At 42.0% G+C, this 21,317-nt stretch overlaps 1 protein-coding gene across 1 annotated transcript; it reads right to left on the bottom strand.

Annotated features, from left to right (window-relative positions):
* Positions 1 to 12,512: 12,512 nt before the first annotated feature.
* Positions 12,513 to 14,040, bottom strand: GJA10 (gap junction protein alpha 10). Its single transcript, XM_049772595.1, is given in 6 exon segments — positions 12,513 to 12,584; positions 12,586 to 12,630; positions 12,632 to 12,958; positions 12,960 to 13,341; positions 13,343 to 13,485; positions 14,029 to 14,040. Coding segments are annotated over 6 exon segments (981 nt in total).
* Positions 14,041 to 21,317: the final 7,277 nt, after the last annotated feature.

The following is a 21,317-nucleotide window of genomic DNA, read 5'->3' as shown; positions in this document are numbered from 1 at the left end:
TGCAAAAGTGATCCCTGAGCACAGAGCCAGGAGTAATTTCTGAGCACAGTTGAATGTGATGGAAAAAGAAAAAAGAAATCTCTGATATTTATTAGAAAGTAAGACTGATTTCTCAGTAAAATCTAACTTTTGTGCCTAGCTAAAACTTCAGAGACAAAATGAAACTGTGGTAGAGGTGTTCACACTTTACCAACACAAAAAAAAAATTAGGTGTTGTTAGGAGCAATGGGTAAAGCAAGTATCATTTTCCATTTCCACTCAAGAAGCACCTATAGTTAGCATCCATTTGTCTTACAATGTTAGACAAAGTTAGGGAACTTCTCTTTATTCCATGTGGGGTTGTTGTTGTTGTTTTTTGTTTTTGTTTTTGTTTTTTTTGGGCTACATCCGTTTGATGCTCAGGGGTTACTCCTGATTAAGCGCTCAGAAATTGCTCCTGGCTTGGGGGGACCATATGGGACGTTGGGGGATCGAACCGTGGTCCTTCCTTGGCTAGCGCTTGCAAGGCAGACACCTTACCTCTAGCACCACCTCACCGGCCCCTCCATGTGGTTTTACTAATAACAGAATTAAAATCAATACCTTATTGATTTTAGTCCTTGTGAAATATATACCAAATATTTATAAGGGTAAATGCCAGAACTATTAGAACAATGACACTCATGCTCCTTCCTGAAGAAGATAGGGGCAGTTCAAGGTGCCAAATTCTCCTCCCATCCACTATGAAGGGTGTGACAGGAAGAGATTTGAAGGGTGTAACTAACACCAACCCCTCTGCTGTTTGTTTGTCTCCAGGTCGTCATTCCCTTCTTCCCTCTCCATCACTTCACAACCTCCTTCTGGGCTGATCTGCAGACACTCGGAGCTTCACAGGGTTGCTGCCCTCTGTTTTTTGGTGCCCTCTATCAGGTTGGCTTCCTCCATGAAGCCCAGTTCTTCCAAGTCTAGAGAAACTCATTTCTTTCAAAGCTCAGTTTAAATGAAACTTTAATTTCAAAGCTCTTCCCACAGTTTCCGCCCTGTCAGCTCATTGAACCAAATCCACAGACTAATTAGTCTCATTAGAGAATGCAAGCAAAAGGCCTTTCCCGGGGTGGGATCATGGTATGTGGAGTCTCACTGGACAGTTGGCTGGCACCACTGAAATCTTCTGTTGTTAGGGGACAGACACACAAAATGGCTGCCAGCATCCTTCATACCTTATGTGGCTTGAGTACCTGACTTGTGGAATTTGGCTCTCCGACCTGCCCCGGGTTTTAAAAGGGAATAACAACTACTCTTGGTTAAATGTCCCAGGAAGTATGCTGACATCTGTTAATCTGTATCAGGAACCTTTGCGACAATTAAGAAAGATTCCTTGTTAAGATAAACCCTATCTCCTGTGTGACTGTTTGCCTTTTACTCCTCTGCTTTCCCCCTCCCATCTAAAAACCGCTTTTAAAAGAATTGCTGCAGCAGAATAAACTTCAGGCCTTGACAAGATTGCTTGGCCTCGTCCTCTTCTTTCTCACCCATTCTATTTCAAGCTTGGTCCCCTCTGCCCCCACAAATAACTGAGTCCCGCGTGATGGGACATTCTGTCCTCTGTGGTGGGATCAGCTCACAAAGGAAGAAGACACTGCCAAATGTCTTGCTGAAGTTACTGCCACTCCAGAAAAGTAATGCTTATACCAAGAGAGAGCTTGAAGAGCAGCTGAACCTGCACAAAAGCAATAAGGCTGCAGGAGGCAGACACAGAGGCTTTCGAACCCAGAATTTATATCAGCAGTGTGCAGGTGAGAAACAGAATCCAAGTCCAAGACAAAGAGCCAATGAAGCACATGGCTGTGCACTCCTACTCAATGAACACCTGGATGGGACACAGAAAACATCACACTACAACTGGAAATATAGGAAAACAACGTAGGACTTCACCAGGCTTAGAGAATGAGGATGATAGCTCTACTGACCCCAAAAATACCAACCACTTATTTGCCCTGTCAGATAAGGACTTTAGAGAAGAAATACGGAAGATGTTCATAGAAAGCAAAGAAAGCATGGAACAAACAATATGTGCCACAAATAAAAATCAAGAGGACCTGACAGTAGAAATAAGAAAACTTTAAACTGAAGTAACAGGGCTGAAGAACTTGGTAGGTGACATGAAAACCTCACTAGAAAGCCTCTCCAACAGAGTAACAGTGGCAGAGACAGAATCAGTGAGCTGGAAGATGAGATGCATAACAACTCCATACAACAAAAAAGGCTGAAAAAGTGAGCTGGAAGATGAGATGCATAACAACTCCATACAACAAAAAAGGCTGAAAAGAGCCTCAGAACAAATGATCAGACAACAAAAAAAGTACTCAAACAATAGGAACAGATAAAAACAGAAGTCTTTTATAAACTCAAGAGAAAGAATATTAGAATCATTGGTGTCCCAGAGACACAGGAAGAATATGAAGTTTTGATAATAAAGGACATCATTGCAGAGAAAATCCCAAAGTTAAAGAGTGCATGCAACCAAATCCTACATGCTCTAAGAATACCAGACAAAAGAGATTCAAATAAAAACACTCTAAGACACATGCTAGTCACAATAATGAACCCCACAGATATGGATTGAATATTGAAAGCAACAAGATCAAAAAGTGAGATTACATTCAAAGGAGCATCCATAGATTTGCCACAGACTTGTCACAAGAAATCCTCAAGGCCCAAAGGCAATGGTGGGGTATAGTAACAAAACTCAATAAAATGAATGCATTGCCAAGATTATTTCATCCAGTCAGACTTCCATTCAAGTTTTTAAGGAAAGATACAGAGCTTCATGGATAAACAATAGCTTAGAAACTTTACAGACTCAAAACTAGCCTTACAGGATGCACTGAGGATCTACTGTAAGATAAAATAGACCACAAGACCAACTCCTATGAAAAGATGACACTAAATCCCATGACAATCATCTATCTCAATGTCAAAGGACTAAATGCACCAGTTAAAAACACAGTGACAAAAATGGATCAAAAAGCTGAATCCAATGTTTTGCTGCCTATAACAAACACATTTGAATGGCCAGAATAAATACAAATTTAAACTCAAAGTTTGGAGTACAATCATTCAAGAAAACAACTCCCTTAAGAAGACTGGAGTGGCCATACTAATCTCAGATGATACAGACTTTAGACTTAAAAAGAGTTATAAGGAACAAGAATGGACATTTCCTAACAATTAATGTATATGTACAACAGGAAGAAAATACATTCCTAAACATATATGCACCCAATGAGGGACCAACAAAATATTTAAAATCACTACTAAAAATATGAATAAAGTTATAAATAACAACACAATAATAGTGGGAGACTTCAACATTGCCTTGTCACCTTGTCAACCAGGCTGAAACCTAATGAGAATATACTAGTAGTGAAAGGAGCAATGGACAAAATTGGCCTATTACGTGTATATATAGGGCTCCTCACCCTCAGAAAACTGTATACACATTTTCTCCAACGTTCATGGTTCATTCTCCAAAATACACCAATAATACTAGCCAATAAAACATTTTTTTTTAATTCTTTTTTTTTTTTGTGGTTTTTGGGTCACACCCGGCAGTGCTCAGGGGTTATTCCTGGCTCCAGGCTCAGAAATTGCTCCTGGCAGGCATGGGGGACCATATGGGACACCGGGATTCGAACCGATAACCTCCTGCATGACAGGCAAACACCTTACCTCCATGCTATCTCTCCAGCCCCCCAATAAAACATTTTTACATAAAATTAAGATGATAGAAATTGTACAAACTACCTTCTCAGACCATGATGCACTGAAATTAGAAGTGAATAACAAGCAGACACAGGGGCCGGGCGGTGGCGCTGGAGGTAAGGTGCCTGCCTTGCCTGCGCTAGCCTAGGACGGACCGCGGTTCGATCCCCTGGCGTCCCATATGGTCCCCCAAGAAGCCAGGAGCAACTTCTGAGCGCATAGTCAGGAGTAACCCCTGAGCGTCACAGGGTGTGGCCCAAAAACCAAAAAAAAAAAAAAAAAAAAAACAAGCAGACACAAAGGAAAAATTTGTTTTGGTTTTTGGGTCACACCCTGCAGCACTCAGGGATTATTATTATTTCTATGCTCAGAAATTTCTCCTGGCTGGGTCAGGGAACCATATAAAGTGCCAGATTTGAACGACCATCTATTCTGAGTTGACTGCATGCAAGGCAAACACCCTACTGCTGTACTATTTCTCTGACCCAAAAGAAAATTTAACACCTGGAAATTAAACAGGTTACTACTGAACAACCAGTGGGTCAGATATTAAATCAAAGAAATCAAAATATTCCTGAAAATAAATGAGAACAAAGACAAAAATTACCAGAATATGTGGGGCACATAAAGCTGTACTAAGAGGAAATTTTATAGCTTTGCAAGCATCCATAAGAAGGAATAAGAAGCCTACATAAATAACTTAAAGTCATAGCTTACAAAACTGGAAAATGAACAACAAAATTAACTAAAAAGGGCCCAAGCGGTGGTGCAAGCAATAAAGCATCTGCCTTGCCCACGCTAGCCTAGGATAGACTGCAGTTCAATCCCCCAGCATCCCATATGGTCCCCCAATCCAGGAGTGATTTCTGAGTGCAGAGCAAGGAGTAACAGCTGAGCATCACTGGGTGTGGCCCAAAAACCAAAAATTAATAAAAAAAAAAAATAAATAAATAAAAGAACCAAAAATAGGAAGGGGCAGGAAGATAGCATGGAGGTAGGGCATTTGCCTTGTATGCAGAAGGACAGTGTTTTGAATCCCAACATCCCATATGGTCCCCTGAGCCTTCCAGGAGTGAATTCTGAGTATAAAGCCAGGAGTAACTCCTGAGCGCTGCCAGGTGTGACCCAAAAACAAAACAAACAAATAAACAAAAAAAAACACCTGAAATTCATCTGGAACAATAAATAGCCAAAAATAGTTAACGCAACTGAGGAAAAAGAAGATGGGAGGCATCAATTTCCTCAAATTTAAGCTGTACTACAAAGCAATAATCATTAAAAGGAATGCTGTCTAGTCTATTATGGAAAACAATATGGAGATTCCTAAAAAAAAGAAACCTGGAAATTGATCCAGCTATAACACTCATAGGGATATACCCTAGGATTATACAATACAATAATGCCCTCTGCAATACTATGATCATAGCAGCACTATTTACAATAGCCAGAAACTGGAAATAACCCAAGTGCCCAACAAGAGATGAGTGGCTAAAGAAACTCGTACATATATACAATGGAATACTATGCAGCTGTTAGAAGAAATAAAATCATGAATTACTTATACATGGATGGATTTGGAGATTATGTTGAGTGAAATAAATCAGAGGGAGGGAGATAAGTACAGAATAGTCGCATTCATTTGTGGGTTTTAAGAAAAGTAAAAGACGGTATGATAATTACACCCAGAGACAATAGAGATGAAGGCTGGAAGAACCAGTCCACGATATGAAGCTTATCACAAAAATGTGGTAAGTTCAGTTAGAGAAACAACACCATGACAATGGTCATGAGAGAAATAAAATGCCTGCCTCACATACAGGCAGGGGGCAGGAAAGGAGGGAGATGCGGAGCATTGGTGGTGGAAATGTTTCACTGGTGAAGGGGGTGTTCTTTTTTTTTTTTTTTTTTTTTTTTTTTTTTTTTTTTTTTTTTTTTTTGTTTTTGGGCCACACCCGGCAGTGCTCAGGGGTTACTCCTGGCTGTCCGCTCAGAAATAGCTCCTGGCAGGCACGGGGGACCATATGGGACACCGGGATTCGAACCAACCACCTTTGGTCCTGGATCGGCTGCTTGCAAGGCAAACACCCGCTGTGCTATCTCTCCGGGCCCAGGGGGTGTTCTTTTTTATAACTGAAAACCAACTACAAACATGTTAGTAATCATGGTTCTTAAATAAATATATTATTTAATAAAAAATAAGACCTATCAGCCTATCAGCTATACATATGAGCACTATGACTGAGAACATAAACTCTCTTAGTTGTGTTAAATTCATAATTTTCATTTTTTAAACCACACTGTTTCCCTCTGTAAAATGGGACTATATTTCTCACCTTGTGTCTCTTTAAAGGTAAGATTTAATTCCTGGAATATTAAGGCTTTTTTCTTCTGTGGTCAGTGTTTCTTTGCCATCATCTAATTAGACATGTCTAATTTAATATTCTGACTTGAGTATATTTCTATCAATGGTTTTTAGAATTATGGTGGACAAAATAGAGATGGAAATGTCGAAAGTGCTTTGCATGTATGATTTACTCACTGGTTCATGCAACCAACTTTTAGTTACAGTTCCCCTTGTGGAAGGCATTCACAAGGACATGAGCATGAATGAAATCTGGTTCCTTAAAGAAAAATGCACTGCAGGAGGAGGATGAAGCAGAGCAGTCAATGTTTATCAGGATGTGACTTATGCTCTGGCACTGCATGAGGCACTGGGTGGGTGCTGAAGAGGAGAAACCTTTCAAGAGGATGATCAGAGAAGCAGTATGGTGGGACCCAAAGGGCTGGATCTCAAAAGGCACATGCGGGAACAAAACAAGAAAGGGTTTTGTACACCCAGAAAATGCCAAGGAGTCCCGACAGGGAGAGCAATGACTAAACGGGGGCTCAGGAGGTCATTCAGGTAATTAATATCTGGGCTCTCTCTGGTATGTGGGTTAGGCAGTTAAGCAGGAGCAGCCTGTTTAAAGAGGGGGCAGTTGAAGATCTGCTGGTGATTCTCAGGCAGAGGAGGAAGCTGGCAATCTTAGAGCAAGTCCTATGCAGGCTTGATAGTCCATAGAAAGGATGAGTAGAGGTGGTGGTGGGGGATGAGGAGGAGATTGTGAAGGGATGAAGAGTCACAGTGACTGAGTGGAGTCGTGGCACAACTGGACAGGAAGGATACACAGCACTATGTATGCCTTTCTACAAGCTTCCAAGTCAGGTCTACAAGCTTAACTATTAATATTTTCTGGTGTCTATGACTTCACCCAGAACACTGTACTTTTACATGCTATGTGCTCCCAGAAAAGATTAATGTTTCTAATTCAGTTCTTCAAGACTGGATTGCATATACACCATGTGTTCAGTGTAACAGAAGGGAGAAATGGCTGGAGAAAAATGTCTAGTATGGTGGGTTGCTTCCTGTAGGGGCTACAGTAATATGGAACTCTTTTTAGTTTTGGGCTATATAAGGTAATGCTGAGGGCTTACTCTGGGCTCTGTGTTCAGAGATCCCTCTTGGTGAAGCTCAGGGACCATATGTGGACCTAGGTATCAAGCTGGGTTGAACACGAACCTTAATACCTATATTATTTCTTAGTAATTCTCTCCTTCAAATCAGCTTCTGGGATAATTCCTCTGACACAGACTGGCCTTGACCACAGGATTGACTTTTACTTAAGAGGACAATAGAAGGCGAGGCTATAGTAGAAAAGTGAACAATATATGCATTCTGGGGTGTGCCCTCTCATAACTCCACTAGAACCCTAACACCATCATTAACAGAACCCTAGGCTAACTTTCTCAAGAATGAAGACTGGTGCCCAGAGAAATAGCACAGCGGTGTTTGCCTTGCAAGCAGCCAATCCAGGACCAAAAGTGGTTGGTTCGAATCCCGGTGTCCCATATGGCCCCCCATGCCTGCCAGGAACTATTTCTGAGTAGCCAGGAGTAACCCCTGAGCATTGCTGGGTGTGGCCCAAAAACCAAAAAAAAAAAAAAAAAAAGAATGAAGACTGTACAATACAGAGGTTATCCTGAGTGAGGCTGCCCCAAACTAGCCAGACAATTACCAGACCTAGGGGTGAGACTATCCTAGGTCACCAAATGAGTATTAGTATGTAGATAATCGCTTTAAGCATACACCCCATTTTAACATCCAGGGCACATACCCTGCTTTCCCTAATCTCCTTACCCTGTCTTCCCTAAACACAGAAGCACACAGTCTGTTGTAATCCCTTCTCACATCCTACCCAATTGGCTGAAACAGAGTCCACACCTTACTCTCCCATAAAGAAATATCCAGGGCCCGGAGAGATAGCACAGCGGTGTTTGCCTTGCAAGCAGCCGATCCAGGACCAAAGGTGGTTGGTTCAAATCCCAGTGTCCCATATGGTCCACCGTGCCAGCCAGGAGCTATTTCTGAGCAGACAGCCAGGAGTAAGCCCTGAGCACCGCCGGGTGTGGCCCAAAAACCAAAAACCAAAAAAAAAAAAAAAAAGAAAAGAAAAATCCATTTCCCACACACAATAAACTGAATTACTCTCCCAAAGTAAATGGTGGATACTTCTTTGTGAATGCTCTTCTCACCTGGGATCCAACCTCACCAGTGATTTCTACATTCAGCAACTCTGACCTGACCAGCAAGTCTGACTTCACCAGCAACTCTGACTTCACCAGTGATTTCTACATCTTGGGATCTGACCATACCAGCTTAAATTACATACGGCACCTGAAAGGGACTTTGTCTATAAATAGTGAGATGTTCCCTGGCGGTAGTCTTGTAGCTGCTCAAGCAAATTTTTTCCACCACGGATTTTTTTAGCCACATCCAGTGATGCTCATGGGGTTACTCCTAGATATGCACTCAGAAATCACTCCTGGCTCAGGGACCTTATGGGATGATAGGGATTGAACCCAGGTCTGTCCTGGGTCTGATGCATGCAAGGCAAATGCCCAACAGCTGGCTGACTCTGGCCCCACCGCCATGGATCTTTAAGTTAGCTTTTATTTGGTTTAAAGTTGTGACAAGATCTTGGTTCTGGGTTGAGGGACCCAGGCCTCTTTTCACATATATTGCTACCTTATTTGTTCCAACTGCCAAGATTAAACAAACCAACCTAGTAATTTATACATTGGTCACTCTGGTAGTTCTTCTTGTTATTGTAGTTTGAATGTTTTTAGAAATGTGAAAAATTTGAGCCAAACTTTCTGAAGTGTTTTCAACTGTTTTTGAAGCGCCCTCTATTGTTTCTTAAAAAACAAAAAACAAAAAACAAACCTAGCTCTAGAAATCAAAAGTATATTTTCAGTACTTACATGTGATCAAGCCAAAAACCCTGAGGCTAGTAATTTGCCACCTCCCCCTGGTGCTAGGCCAGAGGAGATGCCAGCCACTTCGTTGGCTGATATTAATGTATTAACTGAAATGATTGCCAAAAGTGAGATAGTGACAGCCCAATTGGATGCTGAATCAGAAAGTAGATCTGTAAGATAACCACTCACCCCACCCCCCACCACAGCTGCCAATTTTCAGAAAAATTGGCATTAACACAGTCCTGGAACTAATTCCCTTCCATCAGAAAAACTATCAAACTTCAACTTATCTGGGTTTAAATATGGAATACTTTGCCCCCCCCCACAAGCCTGTTAGGAATGACTTCTAAGTGCAGAGCCAGGAGTAACCTTTGAGCGCCTCCAAGTGTAATCCCAAAAAAATAAATAAAAAACTGGGGCCGGAGAGATAGCATGGAGGTAAAGCATTTGCCTTGTATGCAGGACAGTGGTTCGAATCCTGGCATCCCATATGGTCCCCTGAGCCTAGCAGGAGTGATTTCTGAGTGTAGACCCAGGAGTAACCCTTGAGCAATGGCTGGGTGTGACCCAAAAACCATAAATCAAAACAAAACAAAACAAAAAACCAAATAAACCAAAATGGATTAAAGACCTTGACATCATACCTGTAATCCATTTGGAGCATAGAAGAAAACAAAGGCAGGAACACTACATGATATTAAAGTTAAAGACATCTTCAAGGATGAAACACTACTAGCTAAGTAGAGGAACCAAAGAGATAAACAAATGGGACTACATTAAAATGAAAAGCTTCTGTCAACTCAAAGGAAAATAGTGAGCTAGGGATACAAGGACTGTACATAGAATGAAAGAAACTATTAACCCAATACCCATCTGATAAGGGGGTTAATATCTAAAAATATACAAGCACTGGCACTTAGCAAGAAAAAAATCTGAACCCCAACCAAATAAGGGGAAGAAGAAATGATCAGAAATTTCCTCACAAAAGAAAGCACATGAAAAAGTGTCTGCACACACAATCATTATCATTAGGGAAATGCAGATCAAAACAATGAGATATCCATCATACAGAGACTATAGCACACATCACAAAGAAGAATATGCTGGCATGGTTGTGGGGGAGAAAGGGACTCTCACTCACTGCTGGTGGGAATGCTGACTAGTCCAGCCTTCTTGGAAAACTATAGATATGTCCTAAAAAAAATTAGAAATTGAGCTTCCATATGATACACCAATACCACTCCTAGGGATATAACTTAGGAGCCCTAAAAACACTATGGAAAGAAAAGCCCGCTCACATTCCTATGTTCATTGTAGCACTATTTATAATAGCCAGAATTCGGAAACAACCCAAAGTGCCCAAGAACAGATGAGTCTCATAAAGAAAATGTGGTAATATCTACACTATGGAATACTACACAAACTGTTAGGAATAATTAAATATAACAAGTTTTTATACATGGGATGGATATGGAGAGTATTATCATAAGTGAAATGAGTCAGAGCAAGAGAGGTAGACAGAATAATCTCACTCATTTGTGGATTATAAGAAAAAAGATAGTATGGTAATAATATCCAGAGACGATAAAGATGAGTGCCAGGAGTCGAGTCTATGTTAGGACAGCTTTCCACAAGGGTAAGTGGAGCAGTGAAGTTAAGGTAAAAAAATGGGGGCCAGGGGACGGCGAGGTGGCGCTAGAGGTAAGGTGTCTGCCTTGCAAGCGCTAGCCAAGGGAAGAACCCGCGACTGCGGTTCGATCCCCCGGCGTCCACATATGGTCCCCCCCAAGCCAGGGGGCAATTTCTGAGCATCAAGAGTGGTGTGGCTGAAAAAAAAATGGGGTGCCGATGTCCGGCGAGGTGGCGCTAGAGGTAAGGTGTCTGCCTTGCAAGCGCTAACCAAGGAAGGATGGGGGGGTGGTTCAATCCCCCTAGTGTCCTATATGGTCTCCCCAAGCCAGGGGCAATTTCTGAGCGCTTAGCCAGGAGTAACCCCTGAGCATCACACTGGTGTGGCCTGAAAAACAAACAAAAAAAAAAGGGGGGGCCGGAGAGCTAGCATAGAGGTAAGGCATTTGCCTTGGCATGCAGAAGGATGGTGGTTTGAATCCCCAGCATCCCATATGGTTCCCTGAGCCTGCCAGGAGCGATTTCTGAGCATAGAGCAAGGGAGTAACCCCTGAGTGCTGCTAGGGGTGTGACCCCAAAAACCAAAACAAAACAAGAAAAAGATAAAATAACCAGTATGATAATAATAATTGAAACTGATCACTCTGGACAAGAACTGGGTGTTGAACATGAGATTAAATGACATGCACTGTACTACTTCATTAATAGTCCAAACCACAATGGTTAAAAGAAAAAAGAAAGATGAGAGAAATAAAATTTGCTGCTCTAGATGCATGCAGGGAGAAGGGGAAGGGTGGTAGAGATATTGAGATACTGGTAGCAGGAAATGCTCATGGGTGAAGGTGGTGTACATTGTAAGACTGAAACTCAGTCATAAACAAACTTTGTAACTATGGTGTTTCAAATAAAAAGAAAGAATTAAATTTAAATTTAAAAAGATAGTAGAGAGAAATATCTCTTGCAGTGATCGTCTATGATAAGTCAGGCTGATTCAAGTTCAGCCCTTTACTTACCATTGATATTCAGTGTTCAGTAGTGAAAGGTAGAACTGAAGGATTATTTTCTGGTGAGGTAAAATTGTTAGGTATTTATAGGCTTTTTATAATATTTCTCTTTGGTATGTTTTTCTCTGCCTGCTTTACCACCTACGACCTTTCAGGTAGGGAGCGCTGTTTGGATCTGAATAAATAGAGAGAAAAGGTGGGGAAGAAAGAGTCTTTTGCAGCAGAAGAGCTGGCTCTCTAGAATTTGTAGCAGTTGTCTAGTGGGCAAAGAATTTTGTGTCCAACCTTCTTGCCTTCTTTAACCCTCTTTCTTGTTTGTGTGGATTATTTACTGCGGATCTATATGACTGAAACTGTGTCCCCTGTCCTTGTTGGATAGGGAATGGGAATAGTCTTTTCTTTCTGGAAGTTCTGGGGTGATAAAACCTCAACCAATCTCCAAGAGAACGTGACCTTTCATTAAATCTACTGAAAGAGTTTTTCTGAGAACTGGAGCTTCCTGAATCGCTGGGCAGCTGTCCCTGTTTTTGCTCATCACTCTGGAGAGAAAGCTGGTCTTCTGACTGCCAGGCCCCTATCTATCCAGAGGTCCACTTTTCCTCATGCTTACCCTCGCTGTCCCCCCTTGAAATAACTGTGCACATCCATAAGAGCAAACCTGACAGGTGCCTGGACCTGGGTTTACTCCAAGTTTCCTGGTACATACGATGACCCTTGCCTAAGAGGACTAATGTATGCAACAGGACTTGCACTTCTCCGTCTGTGCCGCAAAGGAACCGGTCTGTTGCTGTCCCGGGTGCTGAAGTGCAGCACTGTAGGGTTCCACAGATCGCGATCTTAGATATGGAGCTGTCCGTTGTGCTGAACCGGTCTCCACCATTTCTTTTTCCATTGCCTGGGTAGGGGGATTTTGCCATATTGCATTAGAGTTTGGTATGAGGACTTGGATCGGGTGATTGTTGGTTATTGGCTGTGCAGGCAATGAGTTTCTTTTATTGCAATTGGTATGAGCAAATCATACACTGATAAGCCAGCTTAATATTTTCTCAAAGAAATCGAGGACCTTTTTCAGGCTCTGCGTCATCACTACTGGGGTTTTCATAAACTTCCCTTAAGATTTTCGTGATCCCCAGAGAAAATATTTCAGTCCAATTGAGGAACAAAGATATGGCTGCAATACTGGGAGCATAAAGAGCATAAAAACGGTCAATCACTGTGGGCCTTGATATGAAACAATCCACTGTGTTGGGACAATGAGGCTGAGTGCATTGGTTAAGGGGGGCACATTTGAAATCTATAAAGAATATACTGGCCTATCATAAAGACTGTTTCCAGCACAGATATGGTCAATATGTGTAGGATGTAATTCTGTAGTAGACATCCTCTCAGAGGCACTTTATGAACCCTCTTGTGCTCCTCTAACCACCTTAGGTCTCTCTAGTCTTTACTGTTCTTCCACACTCCATTTACATGTGGGCTCTGCTGCTTCTTTTTAAAGGTTTGATTCTATAAAGTGCATGACCCATACAGGGAGGGGAAAGACACAAAGATGATTTGAAAAACCCAGAATCTGATCAAAGAGATTAGGAAAGCATTATCATAACAGATGTTGCTGTAACCTGGCTGCTGAGCGTTGCAGGCAAACGCTAATTGTTCATTTATCCCTATCTTCTGCAGTCACACCAAGTACCAGAATTTGAAATTTAAAGAGTATAGTCAGCTATATCTTCCCCACCATATTTGAATGGGAATGAACTTCCTCTAGGATGCCACCCAGTAAGTTCCAATCCCCAATGCAAGAGATTAGTATCTGAAATTCAGGGAAAATAAATAATATATATTTTTTTGGTTTTGGGCCACACCCATTTGACGCTCAGGGGTTACTCCTGGCTATACGTTCAGAAATTGCCCCCTGGCTTGGGGGGACCATATGGGAAGCGGGGGGATCGAACCGCTGTCCGTCCTATGGTAGCACTTGCAAGGCAGACACCTTACCATCTATAGCGCCACCTTACCTTCGGCCCCGAAAATAAATATTAATAGCATCCATAAATGGAACATATGAGAACAGAGGCTCATCAACACTGCAAGTACTTTTTCATTTCACAAAATTAAGAGATTTTCCAGTCCTGATATTTTTAGCCCGGGTATAATGTAATTAGAGTTTTTTCAGAAAATATAATTTTTGTTATTTTAATTTTATTTATTGAGGGGACTCCCAAAAAGGCTCCTTCAGGAAATTATCAGTCAACCAGACCACAGGAAGCTCAATATTAGGGTCAGCCTGCTGTGTTTCTCAAACTTTGTTGTGTCCAGGCTATCTTGATGGTGCCCAGCTCTTCCAGAGCCACACCTGACAGTGCATGGGGACAGCAAGGCTGCCACTGATGGTGCTCAGAGGACTATGTAGCACTATAGATCAAATAGTGGTTAGTCACAGGCAAGTAAACTGTCCTCAGCCCTGTACTGTCATTCCATATCCCCAAAATTATAATTTGTTAAAGAAAGAATAAGCAAGTAGGGACTTGCTGTCCCAGAATCATCCTCTGGTACCATAAGCCCCACTAAGAGTCATTTATAAGCACAGAGCCAGGAGTAAGCCGTGAGCACCATCAGATATACCCTCCCCCCCAAAAAAAAAACAAATAAATGTATGCCAAAATGTGCATATATGTGAATAAACAGATCCATGTGTCTACATATCAATACACTTATATGGCACATATATGTGTAAACATTCCTTATCTCCATATGCAAAAACTTTTTTTTTGTTGTTTTCAGGCCTCATCTGTGCTTAGGGGCTAACTCAATTTTTTTTTTTTTTGGTTTTTCGGCCACACCCGTTTGATGCTCAGGGGGTTACTCCTGGCTAAGGGCTCAGAAATTGCCCCTGGGCTTGGAGGGACCATAATGGAATGCCGGGGGATCAAACCGCGGGTCCTTCCTTGGCTAGCGCTTGCAAGGCAGACACCTTACCTCTAACACCACCTTGCCGGCCCCAAGGGCTAACTCAAATTTTGAAGAGAATATATCAATGAGATGTATTATACTCTATATATTTTTTAATTTCTTAAAATTAAACAAATAAGAATACAGGAGCCAGAGAGATAGTATAGAGGGAAAGGCACTTGCCTTGCATGCTGCTGACCTAGGTTCAATCCCTGGAATCCATATGTTATCCCTGCCATTTCCAGGAGTGATTCTTGAATACAGAGCCAGGAGTAACCCTGAGCAACTCTTGAGCACCCCTGATGTGGCAAAAAAAAAAAAAAACCCAGAAAAACTAAGCAAAGCAAAAACAAGCCCTAAGAGAATGAAATCTACTTCATTTTATAGTTTATTACCTATCTGACTCTCCTAAACCATATAGTGGTTCTTTTAGACACTATATCTTTAAGATCTGAAAATGATCAAATAACAGTTAAAGGAAAACTAGCCCCATATGCAAAACAGAAATACAGGAGCCAGAACAATAGTAGAGAAGAAAGAGCACTTGCATTATATGTGCTGACTCAGGTTTGATCCTTGACACCCTATGGTTCCTTGACCTTCACCAGGAGTGATTCTTGAGTGCAGAGGCAGAGGTTAGTACTGAGCATCACTATTGGGTATAATCCAACTTCAAAACTAGGGGAAAAAATCAACCAGAAATATAATCATGCAAATTCACTTGCAAGTATATGGATGTACACGGAATCTATTATGCTGAGTGAAATAAGTCAGAGAGAGAGAGAAAAACACAGAATGGTCTCACTCATCTATGGGTTTTAAGAAAAATGAAAGGCATTCTTGCAATAATAATTTTTAGACACAAAAGAGAAAAGAGCTGAAAGTTCCAGCTCACCTCAGGAAGCTCACCACAAAGAGAGATGAGTTTAGTTAGAGAAATAACTACATTTTGAACTGTCCTAATAATGAGAATGTATGAGGGAAATGGAGAGCCTGTTTAGAGTACAGGCGGGGGTCGGGTGGGGAGGAGGGAGACTTGGGACATTGGTGATGGGAATGTTGCACTGGTGATGGGGGGTGTTCTTTACATGACTGAAACCCAAACACAATCATGTATGTAATCAAGGGGTTTAAATAAAAATTAAAAAAAAAGATGCATTCAACTTGTGGATGGAATTGAACATAAATGTGGGTTCTATGGTGTAATGGTTAGCACTCTGGACTCTGAAATAGGACATAGTTCAAAAGTGTTGAAGCTTGCAAAAATCCATACACCAAATGTCTGAATCTGCGGCAAAAATCAGACTATTTTCCTGATTTTCAAAAAAAGACAGCTGATTAGAATTAAAAAGATACTATTGATGGTATTGATAATACTCTGAGACTAAAAAGCAGAAGCTATAAGCAGTGCAATTCATGACAGAGTTTATACACTTATGTAGACATGTCTACAGCAATGACCAGGGAAAATGAAGCTCAGGCAAAACTGTTATTGGCCAGGCTCAAAGAACTGTTTAAGAAAAATAAAAGACATTTTTGCAATAATTTTCAGAGACAAAAGAGAAGAAGGCTGAAAGTTCCAGTTCATGACATGAAGCTCACCACGAAGAGTGATGAGTGCAGTTTGAGAAATAACTACATTGTGAACTATTATAACAATGCAAATGAATGAGGGAAGTAGAAAGCCTGTCTCAAGTACAGGTATGGGGTGGGTGTGGGGAGGAGGGAGATTTGGGACATTGGTGGTGGGAATGTTGCACTGGTGAAGGGCGGTGTTTTTTCCATGCCTGAAACCCAACTACAATCATATTTGTAATCAAGGTGTTTAAATAAAGATATTTAAAAAAGAAAAAAATTCACTTGCAAAGAGAAAACCTCTTAGGCCAATGTTATTCAACCTTTCTATTTTTGCAGCCAGGCATCTGTCTGACAGACCAGTCCACAGACCAGCAGTGACAACCAAGTTGGAAGATCAGTGTTTTTCTACCTTTCTACACTTGTATACCAGCTATACTCTTCCTTAGGCAATTATTCTTAGATTTCCAAAAACAACAACATTTTAAGGACCACACCCAGCATTTCTCAGGGGTTACTCCTGGCTCTGTCCTCAGAAATCACTCCTGCCAGGCTTGGAAAAACCATATGGGATACTGGGAATTAAACCAGGGTCAGCATGTGTAAGGCAAATGACATACATGCTAAAATATTGCTCCAGCCCCCAGCTACTACTTTTTATTTTTTATTTATTTATTTTTTTTTTTGGTTTTTGGGCCACACCCTGTGACGCTCAGGGGTTACTCCTGGCTATGCACTCAGAAGTTGCTCCTGGCTTCTTGGGGGACCATATGGGACGCCGGGGGATTGAACCGCGGTCCGTCCTAGGCTAGCGCAGGCAAGGCAGGCACCTTACCTCCAGCGCCACCGCCCGGCCCCCCCAGCTACTACTTTTTAACCTTAAATGACTACAGAAATATTCTAGTGAGCTAGAGCAATAGTACAGTGAGTAGAGTGCTTGCCTCACACTTGGCCAATCCAGGCTCAATCCCTGACATCCAAGATAATCCCTTGAACCCACCAAGACCCATGAGAGCACAGTCAAGGAATAAGCAATGAGAACCACTAGGCATGGTCCAACAACCCCCCAACTTTGGCACCCTGTATGATCTCTTGACTTAAATTTATCACTAAATAACATTTTTAGGAAATATAAAGCCACATGCAACATAATCATATCTATTGACCTTCAAAAAGATATCTTAGACAGTTATTCTTACTTTCCTAGAAACGTTTTGCCTTAAATTGTAGGTAATCACCTTACATATACAACCTTTTTTTAACATCCAGAACACACACCCTGCTTTCCCTAATCCCCTTGCTGTGTCTTCCCTAAACATAGAAGCACACACCTTGTTTTTATCCCCTTTCACATCCTACCTGATTGGCTGACACAGAGTCCACACTTTATTATCCCCTAATATCAATATCCCTTGACCTACAATAAACAGCATTATTCTTCCAAAGTGGCTCATGGATGCTTCTTTGTGAGTGCTCATTCACCTGAATTCGACCTCACCAGTGACTTCTACATCTTGTGATCTGATATTACTGGCTTCATTTGCATTAAATGACTTCAAGTTTTATAAATATTTTATTTATTTTTTGCTTTGTTTTGGGGCCACTTCTGGATAAGAATTTATTCCTGGCTCTGCATTCATAAATCACTCCTAGAGGGGCTTGGAGGACCATAGAGTGTCTGGGGATCGAATCCAGACCTGTTGTGTGCAAAGCAAGTACTGTATCCACCACAGTACTGATGCTCAGAAATATTCTCAAATTTTTTAATATTATCATATCTAATCTCCAACGTGAAAAGCTAATGTGCTTTTCTTTTCTTTTTTTTTTTTTTGGGGGGTGGGTCACACCCAGCAGCACACATCCTGGCTCTGCACTCAGAAATTGCTCTTGGCAGGTTCCGGGGACCATATGGGATGCTGGGATTAGAACCACCGTACTTCTGCATGCAAGGCAAACGCCATACTTCCCTCCATGCTATCTCTTCGGCCCCTAATGTGCTTTTTTTTTTTTTTTTTTTAGTTTTTGGACCACACCCAGCGGTGCTCAGGGGTTACTCCTGGCTGTCTGCTCAGAAATAGCTCCTGGCAGGCACGGGGGACCATATGGGACACCGGGATTCGAACCAACCACCTTTGGTCCTGGATCAGCTGTTGCAAGGCAAACACCACTGTGCTATATCTCCGGGCCCCTAATGTGCTTTTCTTAATTTCATTCCAAATATTATTCTTATATCCCCACAAAGATTTCTTGTATATTTCTCATAAGCAAAGGAGTTCTTATATATTTATGACTTACCCTACTGGTGAACAACAAAATGCCAGTTGGGTCCAAAATATTTTAAAGTTGCACCTGGTCTATAAAATTATTAGAGCAATTGCTGCTGGTTACAAATATAATGGTTCTGGTTCTGATCAACTGTCCCTGTGGCCTAATCCAGAACAAGCACAATAATTTTGATCAATCAAGTCTGACTCAGTCCTGCCTTATAATTCTAAATGCCCTTTGGTGCTTTGCAATCATTTCATAATTTTTTTCTAATAGTTTTTAACTGGGAGCCTTTTCCAGTATTTGTATTTGAAAATGAAAAGTGAAACAAATGAGAATTTCCCATTTGTTAACAGAAGATTTAAATGGCTCAGGTATTTCAGTCAACTGCTTTAAAATCTATGCTCCTAGATCAATGGGACATGTCCAAGTTCAAGCCTAGGGTGAGACCAGCCTCATCAACTGAACTAATAAAAGAGAAGTGACAGTCAAATCTTTTTTTGTTTTTGTTTTTGGGCCACACCCGGCGATGCTCAGGGGTGTCTCTCAGAAATAGCTCCTGGCAGGCACGGGGGACCATATGGGACACCGGGATTTGAACCAACCACCTTTGGTCCTGGATCGGCTGTTTGCATAGCAAACACCGTTGTGCTATCTCTCCGGGCCCCTAGTCAAATCTCAATGCTTTTACAAATCATGTCATGTTGAAAGAAGAAACATCTCAAAAGGAATGAAAGCTATTTCCCCCAATTTGGGTGGGGGGGGCATGCTTGGAAGAACTCAGGACTACGCTGTGTCAGAGATAGAACCTGAGTCTACCATTAAGGTTATACTTTGTTTTACCCAAAACAAAGATCATGCCTGGTTTCTCTTTATCTGTTTGTTTACAACTTGGTTTCACCCAAAACAAAGATAGTCTTGTATATAAACCTGGATTCTCCTGCACACATGCCACCAAAGGGGAAGGGTGCCTACCCAGTGGTAATGAGTTCTCTATCTAAAGGTCTTCCTCGGGCTGATAATTTATCGGTTCTACTACTGGCGCTAAACCAGAGAGAACCCCATCTCCCACCAAGGATGATGAGCTGGCTACCATCTCTGCAGGCTCAGAGTGTGAAATGTTTCAACCAGAGATACCTCTGTGCCCCAAGACTGAGTCAGATAGAAAAGATGGTGCTGGCAGTCCAATTCCTGGGCATTGTCAAAGGGTTCAATGTCCGAAATGGTTACAGATTTATAAAAAAAAAATGTCTTTGTTTACTGGACAGTTCTTTTTGTTTTGTTTTGTTTTGTTTTGTTTTGTTTTTGTGGGAATATTATAGGCATCATCACATCCAGAGCCCAGTGGGTAAATCTCATCTGGGAAGATCACCTTCTTGACTAGTCTCCTTGGAAATGGCAAAATATTCACTGCTGCATTTTTTTTTTTTTTTTGGTTTTTGGGCCACACCCGATAATGCTCAGGGGTTACTCCTGGCTATGTGCTCAGAAGTTGCTCCTGGCTTGGGGGACCATATGGGACGCCGGGGGATCGAACCGAGGTCCGTCCAAGGTTAGCGCAGGCAAGGCAGGCACCTTACCTTTAGCGCCACCGCCCGGCCCATGCATTTTCTTTTTTCTCTGCTAACCTGACTTATAGGTCATATTAAGGCATAAGGATGTGGTCCAGGGGACGGAGTAGGTAGGGCATTTGCCTTGATGTGGCTAACTCAGGATAAACCTACGTTTGATCCCTGGCTTTCCATATGGTCCCCCAAGCCAGGAGAGATTTCTGAGCACATAGACAGGAGTAACTTCTGAGCGTCACCGGGTGTGGCTCCCCCCAAAAAAGGATGTGGAGCTGTCGTGCTCAGGGGGGTCTGCAGGGATGCACCCAATGATAGTAGACAGAACATGTAGTAATAGCACAGACAGAAATCAGCCACATAAAATGCAAGCACTTCTATCCTCTCTTCAGCCTTGAGCTTTTTTTGTTTTTGTTTTTGTTTTTTGTTTTTTGTTTTTGGGCCACACCCGGCTCTGCTCAGGGGTTACTCCTGGCTGTCTGCTCAGATATAGCTCCTGGCAGGCATGGGGGACCATATGGGACACTGAGATTTAAACCAACCACCTTTAGTCCTGGATCGACTGCTTGCAAGGCAAACGCTGCTGTGCTATCTCTCCGGGCCCCAGCCTTGAGCTTTTTTAATTTATTTTTAAAGTATTTTGTTTGGAGGCCATAGCTGACAATGCTCAGTTCTCCTGGTTCTGTACTCAAGAATCACTCCTGGTGATGCTTGGGGAACCATATAGAATGCAGGAATAAAATCGAGGCTCAAATCTAGGTCCATTGCAAAGCAAGTGCTTTACCTGCTGTAGTATTTCTCCAGCCCCAAAACTTTTTATTTTGGGGGTGGGGTGGGGAGGGTGTCACACCTGACAGTGCTCAGGGGTTACGACTGGCTTTACACTCAGAAATCGCTCCTGGTAGGCTCGGGGGACCATATGGGATGCCAGAATTCGAACCACCGTCCTTCTGCATGCAAGGCAAACTTCCATGCTATCTTTCAGGCCCCTGACCTTGAGCTGTTTAGAACACTTCTGGATACTGGATAATGAGGACAGTACTCTAGGCTCTATTGGGAGTCCAAAGAGGGAAGAAGGTTAAGTCCTAGAGTAAACAGTCTCATCACAGGCCATACTTTATTATATCAATGTGATTTACCAAGCAAAATTCTTCAGATTAGGGAATTTTTGTTTATTTTTTGTTTTTTGGGCCACACCCAGTGGTGCTCAGGAGTTACTCCTGGCCATCTGCTCAGAAATAGCTCCTGGCAGGAACGGGGGACCATATGGGACGCCGGGATCCAAACC

The sequence above is a fragment of the Suncus etruscus genome, chromosome 4, assembly GCF_024139225.1.
Source record: "Suncus etruscus isolate mSunEtr1 chromosome 4, mSunEtr1.pri.cur, whole genome shotgun sequence".
NCBI lineage: Eukaryota > Metazoa > Chordata > Mammalia > Eulipotyphla > Soricidae > Suncus > Suncus etruscus.
The sequence above is the reverse complement of the archived record's forward strand: the minus strand, read 5'-3'. Positions and strand labels throughout refer to the sequence as shown.